Source organism: Musa acuminata, chromosome BXJ1-9 (genome assembly GCF_036884655.1).
Source record: "Musa acuminata AAA Group cultivar baxijiao chromosome BXJ1-9, Cavendish_Baxijiao_AAA, whole genome shotgun sequence".
Lineage (NCBI taxonomy): Eukaryota > Viridiplantae > Streptophyta > Magnoliopsida > Zingiberales > Musaceae > Musa > Musa acuminata.
In genome coordinates, this window is record NC_088335.1 from 2,980,147 (window position 1) to 2,993,213 (window position 13,067).

Genomic DNA, 13,067 nt, shown 5'->3' on the forward strand with positions numbered 1-13,067 from the left:
ATACATGTATATCAGGTGAAGGATGAGCAACCTGTAATGTTGAGGTGCATAGAATAACATGGCCACAGTGCTTTTACCTAATAGAAACTGTTGTTCTTGAAGAGATGAGAGATAATGGAGTTTGTGACAAACCCATTAGAGCTTGTTGGTACCGACTTTTCTGCCACCCTCCATTCTCAAGGTGTAATGATTACTTGCACCCAATCAATCTCGCTATATAAACTGCTTCACCACCACCATCTTTGTTGCTGTTTCCCATATGTCTGTGGTCATTTCTCTAAGTGTGCAGCATCATCGTCCTTGATCACAACCACTATAGGAGCATGGACTTAATTCCCCACCAGCACCAAGCCAAGTGTATCACTTTTCAACGTCAGCTCCTCAATCATGAGGTTCTATCTACTACATGGAGATCTACTCATATTGCTCAGATGAGTGTCATGCTTAGCAATGGAGCTTAGGTCTCGATCATTGCTCGTGTCTCAGCGAGAGAGAGAGAAGAAGAAGCTATGACATTCCTGAAGAAGGCTCATAAAGCTGCAATCCACCGAAAAAGAAACCATGAGCACCTGAGGAATCTATCGCATGCTCCACCGCCGCCCTGAAGTCCACCTGATCTGTACATCTTATAAGATATTGCAACCCTCATAATTAAAATGGATAAAGATGCTGCGCACTAAGCATCACTTCCCTGGTTTTTGGCCTTATTGTCCCATGCTTGCTTGTCCGGTGGTCTCCAAGCCAACGCATCCAATCCTCGATGACACTACTCATTAGCATTGGCAAGGCTAAAGATGCCACCTCTTCCACCTTTCTGTGCGATGGCCTCAGCGGAGGGCAGAGATAAGTGGTTCTTCCAGCTCCAGCCAGCCTTATAAATCTGGGGGCGATGGCGTCTTCAGCTGCAGAGCTGCTTGCTGGCTTCATGCACCCGAGAGGTGGGTTGTGCAGGGTGGAGAAGCAGGGCACGTGCATGGCTTGCACGTCTTCTTCTTCCACCAACGAAGGCTGTGCCTGTTCTTCATGTGCCCGTCTTCTCCACCATGCACAGCCAATCTTATTTCACCGCAAGCGCAAGATGAATGACTTCCAGGTCGACGTCGCAGTTGCGTCCATTTGCTCGAAGATTGACCAAAGAGCAAAGAGGTTCAAGATTCGAATGCAGGATCCACAGCCTGCTCCTTTCCTGATACGTACGTTACAGGCGAGAAGAGAGAGAGAAAGAGAGGACATGGGCTTTTTCTGTGAGTACAAAGAAGGATAACGAGTACACTTTCGATTCTCATCGGTTTCTGTGAATTCTGTGCAGGTTTAGAGGAAGATGACTCCATTTGCCTCAGAATCTTCTGACATGCTAATTGCGAGCACTCTTCAAGATATCGAGTATGAGGTGTGGCGGTAGGAAATATCAGTATTTCTTGTAGATCACATACCAATACTTCACAATAGCAGGTTTAGAGGAAGATGACTCCATTTGCCTTCACTTGTCTGCCTTATTATATGTGCCTTTCGGCCGAAGGCGCGACAAACTGTAACGGGAAGGAGGCGCACGCGATATCCTTCTCGATAGGCATTTTAACGTTTATCGGGACGCATGACGTATCGTTTATAACGGGTCATCGGTTGCTACAGCGACGCTGCTGGGTTGGTAACGGTTTATGCACGGGATTAGACCCATTCGCCTTAGAACCCTAATCTCTCGGTGAACAGAATGCCGGTTTACTAGATTAGTTGCTCTCGCTGTTGCCAGTCTGTAGCTCTCGGTTGGGGTTCTCTTCCCCTTGCTTCGGTTCCGATCAACGTAGCGTCCGATCTCCCACCTTTCATCATCTGATCCGAGATCGTCAAAGAAACCTTCTTTGTTTTGGTAAGTCTTTGGAAAAATATCCGATTTTTCTAAGAATCGTATAGCTTTTGGAGGAAGATAAGTTTATGGTCGCCTGCCAAAGTAAGATTTCGCCGAAGAATTTGTTTTGGTGTTTATAGTTCTTTAATTTTATTAACCTTGGCGAAGAAAGATCAAAGGAGAGATTTCTTACAGGGAAGAATGTCGAATTCTCTTCAAACGATACACATCTCTCACATTTCTCCACCGGCCGATCTCCCTCGGCTTTTTAAGTTGGATAAAGGACGGAAAATCTCATTAGGAGCAGTAATTCCAAAGATTTCCTCATGTCTGGTGACGGACCCACGGCAGGGGTCAGCTTCCGCGAAGCCGGTGACGAGGGAGAGCAAGGAAGTGATGGAGACGGAAAGGAATGTGCTCGTGGGAACCTATGCTCGAGCTCCGGTGGTGATCAAGAGTGGCAAGGGATGCAAGCTCTACGATGTGGACGGGAAGGAGTACCTGGACATGACGGCCGGGATTGCGGTGAACTCCCTCGGGCATGGCGATCCCGATTGGGTGAATGCTGTGGTCGAGCAGGCCAGCACTCTTACCCATGTCAGTAACGTCTACTACTCAATACCTCAGGTAAAGTTAGAACATTTATGAGCCAGGCTATGAGTTTGTCTTGATACTTGTTAGTTGAGGAATTTTACATGGACTACAGCTTTTCTTGGGTTCTTAATCAATGCAAATTGTTAATGGTTTGTTGGGATTTATGGATTAGGTGCTATGTTTCTTTGATCAATGGGCTCAATATTGCACTTATATCTTTTGTTCTTTCGTTCTTTCGACCATCGTGAGCCTCTGGTTCTTTTTTATTAATATGGATGAGTACCAGTTTTCTTCAGTTTGTTCTCAGCAAACAAGTCTTTTACATTAATTTCCTGTAATTACTAGCTCTATTGTATTTATCGTGGCATTTGTTCGTCGCTCATGTTAAGCCTGACCTTTGCTGATTTGCATCTTACATATACTTCTGGAGCCCTAAACTCTGTTTTTGAATGAAGTCTAATTTGTGGTTCATAACAACTGTTCGTTTATTTGTTCTTTTTCTATATTTTTGTCGTCTGAAATACTGTCCCTAGTAGGATTGTGGTCAATTTTGATGGGGATAACTCTGAATTTTAATGTTCTTTTATTGCATTTGCATGTTTAGAAACTATTATGCCAGTTTGTCATGTGACTTTGTGGGCTCAAGATTTGGGCTTCTTCCAATAAGAGAACTTAAAAGAGTAGAAATGAAACTGGAATTTAGGAGGAAGATAATTAAAACGATCTGAGGAGTTTCGAAGAAATGATGATGGCAAATCAGAAATACCGGTTCACGTAGAAATGGGTATAAAGTTCAAGGTTTCAGAATGAATTGAAGATGGAAACCTTGCAAATAACCTGGTGTGATAGCACTCTAAAGTTCCATCTCACATTCTTTATTTCACCCTCCTTTTTGCTTATTTGCATTCTCACCTCTTTTTTCTGTAACTATTGTTTAGTGCTTAGAATAAATTCTTTTCTATAATTTAATTTTGTATTTTTGGTGCTTCTAGGTGTTGCTGGTATAATAGCCCAGCCAATAATAAATTCTATTCTTTTCTGGAAGCTAAATTTTTAGTAAGTTCTGCATTTTTAGTGCTTCTATGTTTTCTTAACATGAGATCTTTGTATTGAACTTGTGTTATTGTTCCTGACTTGTGACCTTTTCCTGCCCTCATGCACGGCTTATGCTTGTTTTCATTCGATTTGTTACTTAAGCATTAAAAATTTCCTAATCTTCTCCCAATTTTCATATTTTTTATTTCTTCGGCCATTGATGTGCATGGATGATGCAGGTGACCCTTGGGAAGCGCCTTGTAGAGTGTTCATTTGCAGACCGTGTTTTCTTTACAAACTCTGGAACAGAAGCAAATGAAGCAGCTATAAAGTTTGCTAGGAAGTTCCAAAGATTTTCACATGCTGATGAGAAGCTTCTTGCTACTGAGTTTATTGCTTTCACTAATAGTTTTCATGGGAGGACGATGGGTGCTCTTGCCCTCACAAGTAAAGAACACTACAGGGCACCCTTTGAACCTGTCATGCCTGGGGTTACGTTCATAGAATATGGGAATAGTGAAGAAGCCATAAAAGCAATTCAACCTGGCAAAACTGCAGCAGTTTTTGTGGAACCTATTCAGGGTGAAGGTGGAATATATAGCGCCACAAAGGACTTCCTGCAGGTGCTTCGCACTGCCTGTGACAATGCTGGTGCTCTTTTGGTATATGACGAGGTAGGCTTTACTTGAATAGTTGATGATTTTCTAAAACTATGTTATTGGTTGCATGGAATGACCCCTTGAGACATGGTTTATCTTTTTTCTAATTAGGTTGTTCAAATCTCTCAGTGTTTCGAGATTTTTACTTTCCAACTATAAATTTATTACAATAGGATCTTTTTAATTTAGCTTAAAGTTTCATGGACGTATTATCTTTTTGCTAACACTACCATAATTTCTGTAAATATTGTCTTTAAAAATTAATGAAGCTGGTTCACCTTGGTTAATTCACCTTATCTTAAAAGATCTCGGGTTAGTGAACCAATATTGAGGTTGCCTAGCACCTTCGTCGTGGTCGGTGCAGCTTGTGACTATGTAGCACTGGTACCTTTTCAAATAGGAGCAAGTTCAAGTAGTCTATATCAGGACTTGTGTTGAGAAATGGTAGTGTTCAAGCTGCAAGTGCCACAAACATCTCCTAGCCAGTTAGGTAGACAATTTTGGCAGATTTGTAGATGATCTAATTCCTATAATCCATTTCATCATGGAACAAAACCTGTCCTGTCCTCTTTATCTATTCTTTTGCCTGACAGAATATCTATAGCTACTTCTCTTCTTACTATAGTCAACATGGATCTTCGATAATTGTGGTGTCTAACATTAAGATATCAGTATGATTGCTCGCATCTCGCACTTGGAACTGGTTGAAGTGAAATAGTTCCAAGAGAATACAGCTTGTAAATTAAAGTTTTTACATTTTTCGTAACATTTAAGTAACTGATAGCCAACGTTAGATGTACAGAACGATTTGCTTTTTTTTATCCTACCCTTTCATTTTTTAAACTTGATTTGTGTTATTTTGTCTACATCTGGTCTTTATTATTCTTTAAGTTATCATGTTTCAATAATATTCTCTTGTGCAGGTCCAGTGTGGGTTGGGCCGAACAGGTCATCTCTGGGCCCATGAGGCTTTTGGTGTGGCTCCTGATATGATGACCCTTGCTAAACCCCTCGCCGGTGGTCTCCCAATTGGTGTAGTCCTCACCACTGAAAGGGTTGCTGCGGCCATAAGCTCTGGGGACCATGGTAGCACATTTGCTGGTGGACCTCTTGTTTGTCATGCTGCCCTTGCAGTACTGGATAAAATCCAGAACTCCATTTTCTTGGCCAGTGTAACCAGAAAAGGACTCTATTTGAAAGATCTACTCCTTACGAAACTGGGAGGGAACCCACACGTGAAAGAAGTACGTGGATTTGGGCTCATCGTGGGAATCGAGCTGGATGTCCAAGCTTCTCCCCTTGTTAATGCATGTCGAGATGCTGGCCTTTTGGTGCTGACGGCTGGAAAAGGGAATGTCGTTAGGCTGGTACCTCCGCTAATCATATCTGAGACGGAGCTGGAACAGGCCGCCGAGGTTCTGAGCGCATGCTTGCCTGCTCTCGATGCTAATGCTTCTAGTTAAGGTACAAGCTTCAGTTTGTAAGGTATGGTTCATGTGAAGACATGTTACCTGGACATGGTGTGAACCGTTTGCACTCTAGGTTATAAGATTCTAAGTCGTCCTAATCGGCACAATGCGCCTTAACGGAAGGTAAACCAGCAACATGTCTGCCGATTTCGATTCGCTGCTTTTTAACAGTGGAACAACCGAGATTTTGCAACTGGTTGAGTTCACTAACATGAAGGTTTATAGTATGTGTTTGAGCTGAAAGATATTTATATATATGAGCAATCATGTTGCAAAATTATAGCTTCAAGATCATGTCTGCTGAGTTGGAAGGATGGCTAATGAGTTTGTGTGTATGTAAATGCCATGTCTCACAGCATAAATATGCACAAACGATGTTATTTCTCTGGTATGTTGATGAATGTTGAAGTGTTTGACTTGATTCCAATGACAATATACAAAGAGCTGTAATAGTTCACTTGATATCTGCTGTAAATTCTGGTCGTATAATCACTGCCTATGGTTTCTGTTCTGATGTCTGTAGAGCAATATCATCAACCTCGCTGTGATTTCATTCAGTTCATGCAAGGATTTCAACCCTGCATCATAGAAGATCTTACTAACACAAGTGAAGCCGATGGAAGCAGTACGCATGTTATCTGAAGAAACTATGTGCTTACAGTGAGCCCTGAAGCCTTCACCTCTGTCATTCTGTGCTTCGCGTCGAGAAGAGACGGCGCGGTTGGGTCATAGGCGGAAGCATGCACGCCCACAGCAGCTCTGCCCGAGGGATCCACGTTCTTCGACCACTGCGCGTCCCATTCCACCGCCGTGGCGGTGCTGCACGCCACGCTCGGACCCCCGGGAACAGTCAATCTCGCAGAGTTCTGCACGCCAAATTGAGAACATCACCATCTAAGAGATCATATTATCATGGGGTTTGTGTGCATGCTCTACCTGTGGGAAGAAGTTTTCGAAGATCATTCTGTAGTAGTAGGCTTCTTTCGTGGCAGGGGTGTTATATGGATATATGTGCTCTGCGTGCTGCATCATTTTGTCAGACACCTGTCATGCATGAAGATGAACGTTCCGGTTAGATCAGAGACACATCGAGGCTTATAAGAAAGACGACGTACATGCTCTGCAGCGTGGGCTTTCAGTTCATCGATCCAGCTGTAGCCAACACCATCACTGAATTGCTCCTTTTGCCTGTACAGAATGTGCTGCAGCGACATGATGGAAACTTAGAAAAAGAAGAAGAAGAAGAAGAAGAAGAAGAAGAAGAAGATAAGAGAGAGAAGATGGTGGACAAATGAGTACCTTCGGCAGGTATGGCTTCGCCTCATCGTCAAAAGCCTTCCTCAGTACCCACTTCTCAATCCGCCCCAAATCAGGCTTGATCTGATCACAAACGCATCGCGTCAGAAAACAGAGACTTTTTTTTGGTGTTGCCAGCAATCAGACAAATCTTACACACCATCTTCCATTCTGGATCGATGCCCATTGCGACGTCTATGAATCCCTTATCCAAGAAGGGCACGCGGGCTTCCACTCCCCATGCGGACGTTGCTTTATTAGCTCTCAAGCAATCATATTGGTGGAGCGCCTTAATCTACGAGTGCGATCGCACGAGTGAGAGCTACAACCACAAGATATGCGCAGAACACCAATCCGCATACCTTGCGGCATGTCTCCCTGTGGAATTCTTCCTTGCTTGGTGCCTTGTGGAAATACAAGTAGCCTCCGAAGAGCTCGTCTGACCCCTCGCCGGAGATCACCATCTTCACTCCCATCGCTTTGATCTTGCGAGACATGAGGAACATGGGTGTGCTGGCCCTGATCGTGGTCACGTCATACGTCTCGGTATGATAGATCACATCCTCGATCGCATCAATTCCGTCCTGGAAATGTAGAGACTCATCATCAACTACGGTGAGCTCGAATGGTACAGAGCCATAGCATACGTTGTAGATACTTGAACGGTGAAGTGGAACTCATGGTGAACGGTTCCCAGGTGATCGGCGACGTCCTTCGCAGCCTTCAGATCCGGCGAGCCCTGCAAGGAAAGCGAAGATAAAGGATCGGACGCAGACTATATCTTCTTTGGGCTAAAAGATGAGACCACATCGCTGACCTCTAAGCCAACGCAGAAGGAGTGGAGTTGGGTTCCCCATTTCTCTGCAGCACTCGTTCCGGCCATGTGACGACAAATCACAGCAGCAACCAGTGATGAATCAAGGCCACCGGATAACAGGACTCCGAATGGGACATCAGTCATGAGCCTTTTGATGACAGCCTTCAAACAGACAGAAAGATCAGTTCCCGTTCTCGAGGCTATTCAACCATGTTTCTCCCTGCAACGCGTCTTACCTTCTCGAATGCCTCTCTCAGAACAAGGGGATCATACGGGGCTGATGGAATTGCCTCCGCGTACCAAGGTGGTTTGTACCATCTCTCATGGCTGCCTCCTTTACTGGTGTACATGTGCCCCGGAGGGAAGACCTCAAAGCGTTTGCAGTCATCATTCAGTCCTTTCATCTCTGATGATATCCACACAGAGCCTGCATGCATGTACTCAGAACAATCTCTACAGGGAATTCGATCGCTCGGGGGAGAAGATCGAGCTAGAGTACCTTCGAGTCCCCAGCCGATATAGAGAGGAGTGATTCCGATCGCATCTCGAGCAGCAATGAAGCTGTCGTCGCGCGTATCCAGCAACACGAACGAGAAGATCCCATCCAACATATCCATGAACCCCTCGCCATATTCCTCGTACTGTCAACGACAAATGGAATCACAGAGGGAAATGGTAGATGGAGATGGCAGAAGGAGGGCTAAAAGCTCTTACCAGATGCGCGATAACTTCACAGTCGCTGCCTGTTCTGAACCTGTGACCGGGCAATCGTTTCCTCAGTTCTTCGTGATTGTAGATCTCTCCATTCGCCTGGCATCGAATAGATTCCCTCCATGAATGAGCTAAACTAGCGAATTAAGGTACAAATAGCAACTCAAACGAGTGTTGCAGACCGTCACGACGATGGTTTCGTCTTCATTGTACAGAGGCTGGTCGCCGGAAGCAGGATCGACGATTGCCAGCCGCTGGTGTGCCAGGAAGCAATCTCCATGCTGGTACAGACCGCTCCAATCTGGACCGCGATGCTTTAACCTGTACGCAGAGAGTTACCTCTCTTCCATCCCTTGATGCAAGTAACAAACGTGCATGGAGAGAAGAGGCAGAGAGAGGGTGGAAGAAAGTAGGTGGGAAGGTTGGATCATTGCCTGCGAGAGAGCTCGAGCACCCGAGCGCGTTTGGCCCGCGAGTCATCGGAGCAACCCAAGACTGCCAGAATTCCGCACATGATCACCGGCGCAAAGCAGACGAACGTTGGAAAACGAAGAGACCGAACGACGAAGACGGGTATAATCCAAGGCCAAACGAAGCGGGTCCCACTGCTCGTGAATTCCGTGCCTGTTTCTTTGAATCTCGGGATCTTCTCCAAGAACGGTTCTCGCTCTTTTTGATCCGACGGTTCTCGCTCGATCATCGCAGGCTATGGACGGTTCCGATTGGTTTCTTCTTCTTCGTCGTCTTCTTCGTCTTCCCTTTACCACTGGATTAAGGTGAGATACAAAGCTTCGGCAGTTGAATTGCTTTATCAGAGACAGGGTAGAACTTCTGTCAATACGAGGATTTACCAAAGAAGCACAAGCAATCCGATGATATGGGAGAGTTGGGTTTCTCCTATTATGATCGAAGGATCTGTGCTGCCTTCTGTATGTAAGTAAAGCTACCATTTCTTGCTTCGAAGCAAGTCAAAGTCGACACTTCAAGTGCCTGTTTCAAGAAAACATGTCATTCTGCTTCGTTCTATCGATAGATACTAAGGTATACAGAAGGGATTTGATTGGATTGGACAGAGCTCTGGCATTAGCGTTACGCATTAGCATTGCAGGAACCTTATGCAATGAAATCAGGAATCTTTGTTCCGATTTGGGATCGAAAGAGTGATCAGAGCACACCAATCTCACCACCGTATTGAACTGACGATCATACGTCTTTGGGTAGCATCCACACACACATATTTTTCTTGCATTGAGAATTTTCTGAAGAACTTGAAGCTTCGATTCCCAACTCTGCAGGTTGTCTGTGTGCATTGGTTCCAGGAAAACAACTGGTGATAAGCTGGTTGCCATGATCGATATCGTTAGGTTGATGAGCAAGGAACTGCATGTGACACCTCCTCCTCTGTCCTTTTGTCAGCCATATCTCACAGCCCGAGTTGGCTCCATGTCCCTCTCCTCTTTTTATCTCCTATCTCACTCTATTCATGTTCTTCCCTCTCCTCTTTTTTATCTCCTATCTCACTCTATTCATGTTCTTCCCACCTTTTTAACCTGAAAAAAATATATTTCTTTTTCACTTTTTTTACACTCTTCAAGAAAAACAATAATAAAATTTAACACGTGAACATCTGAATCGACCACTTTATTCGCATGTCTCGTCCGTACGACACATTAATTAAGTACCTTAATTAATAGAGTTTGACTTTTCACCTCGTCCTATTTACCGACTCGGTATATCTGCGGTCAACGATCAGTGTGATTATACTGGGAGTCAACTCTGCAGCCCATCGACGTTGACCCTCACGTGCGTCGATCGCCCTCCCCAGACACGAAGCATGTTGATACAACGGCGCACATAGTCTGGATTCCCAGATATCATCCCGAGGTATGTCGGCACGCGTCTCGCATGTGATGTGTTCGGCGACTTGCCCCTTCTAATCATCAATCTGCGAATCCGGCCACGGGTGCATGTGCAGAGCCGACCGGTGTATCTGTCATATCCATGGTCGGAAGCTGCTTCCCTCCCACGGTGGTATTCATTCCCATGTCACGGAGCCATGGCCACAAACCAACGGAGGGATGTTTCTCTCCCCCATCACGTCAAGCAACGCAGCGGCAGGTGCATGCTCGGTGAGGTCAGCCACCATGGCTTGCCGGTGCACTGCTTTGCCCACTCTGTCTCGCTTTCCGCCCACATGTGGCCTACACCGGCCGGCGTCGCCTCCGCAAAGGCAGCCCCATCTATCCCATGAATTCTGCGCAAGGTTTGATGCGCGTACTCCTCTCCGCCCCAAATCTCCGTTCCGACCACTTTTGGCCGAGCTTGCAGGGCGCACTCACTCGTCACGGAGCCAATTTGGCAACTCGATTCCTGCCGCTAGATCCGGTTCGATCGTGTTGGGGTCGATCATGAACCGGATTAGCTTATCTTACTCGATCTCACTTGCTTCCATTGTTGGAGAAGGGCAAGGCAAATCCACACGCATTATTACTATGCTCCGTGTTCGACAACTGGTCATCCTGCTCATGGCTACTGCACGTCTCCCCGCTGTACTAAACTTGCCCAACATGCATTGTGCGTGCCGCCAAGCTTATGTTTCCCCACCAAGTCGACACGGATTCTAATCGGCTCGATCGAATCCAACCACGAAACCCATATCCATAGCATTAATTGAAGGGGTTCATCCCGCACCTTATCCATCCTAGTTTGATTGGTTTGACCAATCATAACACCGGCTATAAATATTTAAGCTCGGCATCACCGTCTTCTATAGCTCGAACTCCAACTTCTCGGCCATGGGAAGCCACGGACGGGGTTGGGTGAAGGGGAGCGCCATCGGAACTGGTGCCTTCGGCGTCGTGCACCTCGCCTTGGACGAGTCCACCGGCCACGCTTTCGCCGTCAAATCTGTGAGCCTGAGTTCGTCCCCTGTTGCCTCGGTCCAATCTTTGGAGAGGGAGATCCAAATCCTCAGGTCGCTTCGCTCTCCCTACGTCGTCGCTTACCTCGGCGACGACACCAGCCAGGAGCCTCGTGCCGGCGCGTGCCGGAACCTGCACCTCGAGTACATGCCCGGCGGCACGGTGGCGGAGTCGGCAGCGGCGGCGAAGGCCAAGGGTCTCCCGCTGGACGAGATCCAAGTGCGCGCTTACGCGCGGTGCGTGGTGCGAGCTCTTCGTTACCTCCACGACGTCGCCGGGGTCGTGCACTGCGACGTCAAGGGCCGGAACGTGCTCTTGGGGCGGGACCGGCGTGTGGCCAAGCTCGCGGACTTCGGCGCAGCGGTGAGGATTGCGGACGCGAGCAGGGGAGGAGACGGGCGGGGTTGGGTGCGCGGGACCCCGCTGTGGATGGCGCCGGAGGTAGCGAGAGGGGAGCGACCAACGCCCGCGTCGGACGTGTGGTCGCTCGGGTGCACCGTCATCGAAATGGTCACGGGTGGACCGCCGTGGCCCGACATGAGGACCAACGACGCTGCCGGAGCTATGCTCAGGATAGGCTATGGCGGCGAGACACCGGAGTTCCCAGCTCGGCTGTCTGACGTCGGCCAGGACTTTCTCGCCAGGTGTTTCAGGAGGGACGCGACCGAGCGGTGGACGGCGGAGCAGTTACTGCGGCATCCTTTCTTAGCCAAGGAAAGCGTAATCACCGACCCATCTCCGAGAGGCGTTCTCGAGTGGGCAAACACGGAATTCCATGACGACGACGATGATTCCATCAAAGAAAGATGCACTGTTAGTTCTAGTTACGATCATCAAGCCGAGGAGATGATGAATTGCGCAAGAGGAAGAGTGAGGGAATTGGCTTTGGACGGAGGTGCCTTTGGTTGGTGCAGTGATGGTTGGGAGCTCATCTGGTGCTCTGAGACAGAGGAGGAAGAGATCGTTGTGGAAGGGATGTGCGAAGATCGTTCGAGCAGCGGCTGGTGGGAATCGGGAGACGGGAACGGCAGCGCCGGTGAGCCAAGTGAGGGTGGGTTGTGCAGTGGAATGAGACGCTCTGCTTCTTGCAGCAGCTGCCGTAGTCGTCTTTGTTGGCGCCGGTGTTACTGCCGTAATGGTGGTTTGGGCTGTCAGCATGTGCTTGGAATGGGGAAGAGTTTGGTCATTGGGTGTCATCACTTGTCGTCACTGATAAATGGCAATACAGTTCTACATTTCCTTTTCTTCTCTCTCTCTCTCTCTCTCTCTCTCTCTCTCGTGGAGGCTAAGAAGGTTAGGTCTGATGAGTTCAGTCTCAGATCACTGTGCATGCCAACTTTCTTCTCCCCTAAAGCGCGTGGCGTGCTGCCACTTGCACATACGGTGCAGAAGGAAAGCAACCAGAGATGACTTTTTTGTCGGAAATAAAATTGCATACCATTAATGTTCCCGTTCTGTGCTCATCATAACCATAATCTCTCCAACATCCAAAATATTCTCTCCTGTTATCCAATCTCAATATATATATGTAAATCTTTTATATACACCGTTTCGATTAACATTAATCTAAGAAAATTAGGATTATTATTATTATTATTATTATTTAAGAATTAAAATATTTAATATTAATATATAATTTAAATTTTTATTAATTATTTTATCATTAATAATTTGAGTTTTATTAGATTAAATAAAAGGTAGATATATATATATATATAT

General features: G+C 46.6%; 3 protein-coding genes across 5 annotated transcripts; 2 read left to right on the forward strand and 1 right to left on the reverse strand.

The window, feature by feature from the left end:
• The first annotated feature begins 931 nt into the window (after window positions 1–931).
• On the forward strand, window positions 932–6,065 carry LOC135581817 (acetylornithine aminotransferase, mitochondrial-like). 2 transcript variants are annotated; one of them, XM_065081966.1, is made up of 5 exons: window positions 932–1,193; window positions 1,310–1,948; window positions 2,042–2,473; window positions 3,715–4,149; window positions 5,058–6,065. In XM_065081966.1, the coding sequence occupies exons 3-5, from the start codon at window positions 2,048–2,050 to the stop codon at window positions 5,595–5,597; spliced, it is 1,401 nt and encodes a 466-aa protein (XP_064938038.1). In that variant the 5' UTR covers window positions 932–1,193; window positions 1,310–1,948; window positions 2,042–2,047; the 3' UTR covers window positions 5,598–6,065. The 2 variants fall into 2 exon arrangements, with proteins under 2 accessions (XP_064938038.1, XP_064938037.1); XM_065081965.1 differs by having other exon boundaries at window positions 934–1,193; window positions 1,310–1,867.
• LOC135592487 (asparagine synthetase [glutamine-hydrolyzing]-like) lies at window positions 5,952–9,394 on the reverse strand. 2 transcript variants are annotated; one of them, XM_065081964.1, is made up of 14 exons: window positions 8,862–9,389; window positions 8,610–8,748; window positions 8,431–8,526; window positions 8,216–8,357; window positions 7,953–8,143; window positions 7,717–7,878; window positions 7,558–7,638; window positions 7,262–7,483; window positions 7,060–7,194; window positions 6,903–6,983; window positions 6,719–6,805; window positions 6,540–6,647; window positions 6,263–6,469; window positions 5,952–6,181 (listed from the first exon to the last, which is right to left on the reverse strand). In XM_065081964.1, exons 1-14 carry the CDS (start codon window positions 9,125–9,127, stop codon window positions 6,176–6,178), a joined length of 1,923 nt encoding a protein of 640 aa, XP_064938036.1. In that variant the 5' UTR covers window positions 9,128–9,389; the 3' UTR covers window positions 5,952–6,175. The 2 variants fall into 2 exon arrangements, with proteins under 2 accessions (XP_064938036.1, XP_064938035.1); XM_065081963.1 differs by lacking the exon at window positions 5,952–6,181 and having other exon boundaries at window positions 6,251–6,469; window positions 8,862–9,394.
• Window positions 9,395–10,360: 966 nt separating this feature from the next.
• Window positions 10,361–12,787, forward strand: LOC135592490 (mitogen-activated protein kinase kinase kinase 18-like). The gene has a single exon (XM_065081969.1). The coding sequence runs from the start codon at window positions 11,223–11,225 to the stop codon at window positions 12,756–12,758; it is 1,536 nt and encodes a 511-aa protein (XP_064938041.1). The 5' UTR covers window positions 10,361–11,222; the 3' UTR covers window positions 12,759–12,787.
• The last annotated feature ends 280 nt before the right edge of the window (window positions 12,788–13,067 follow it).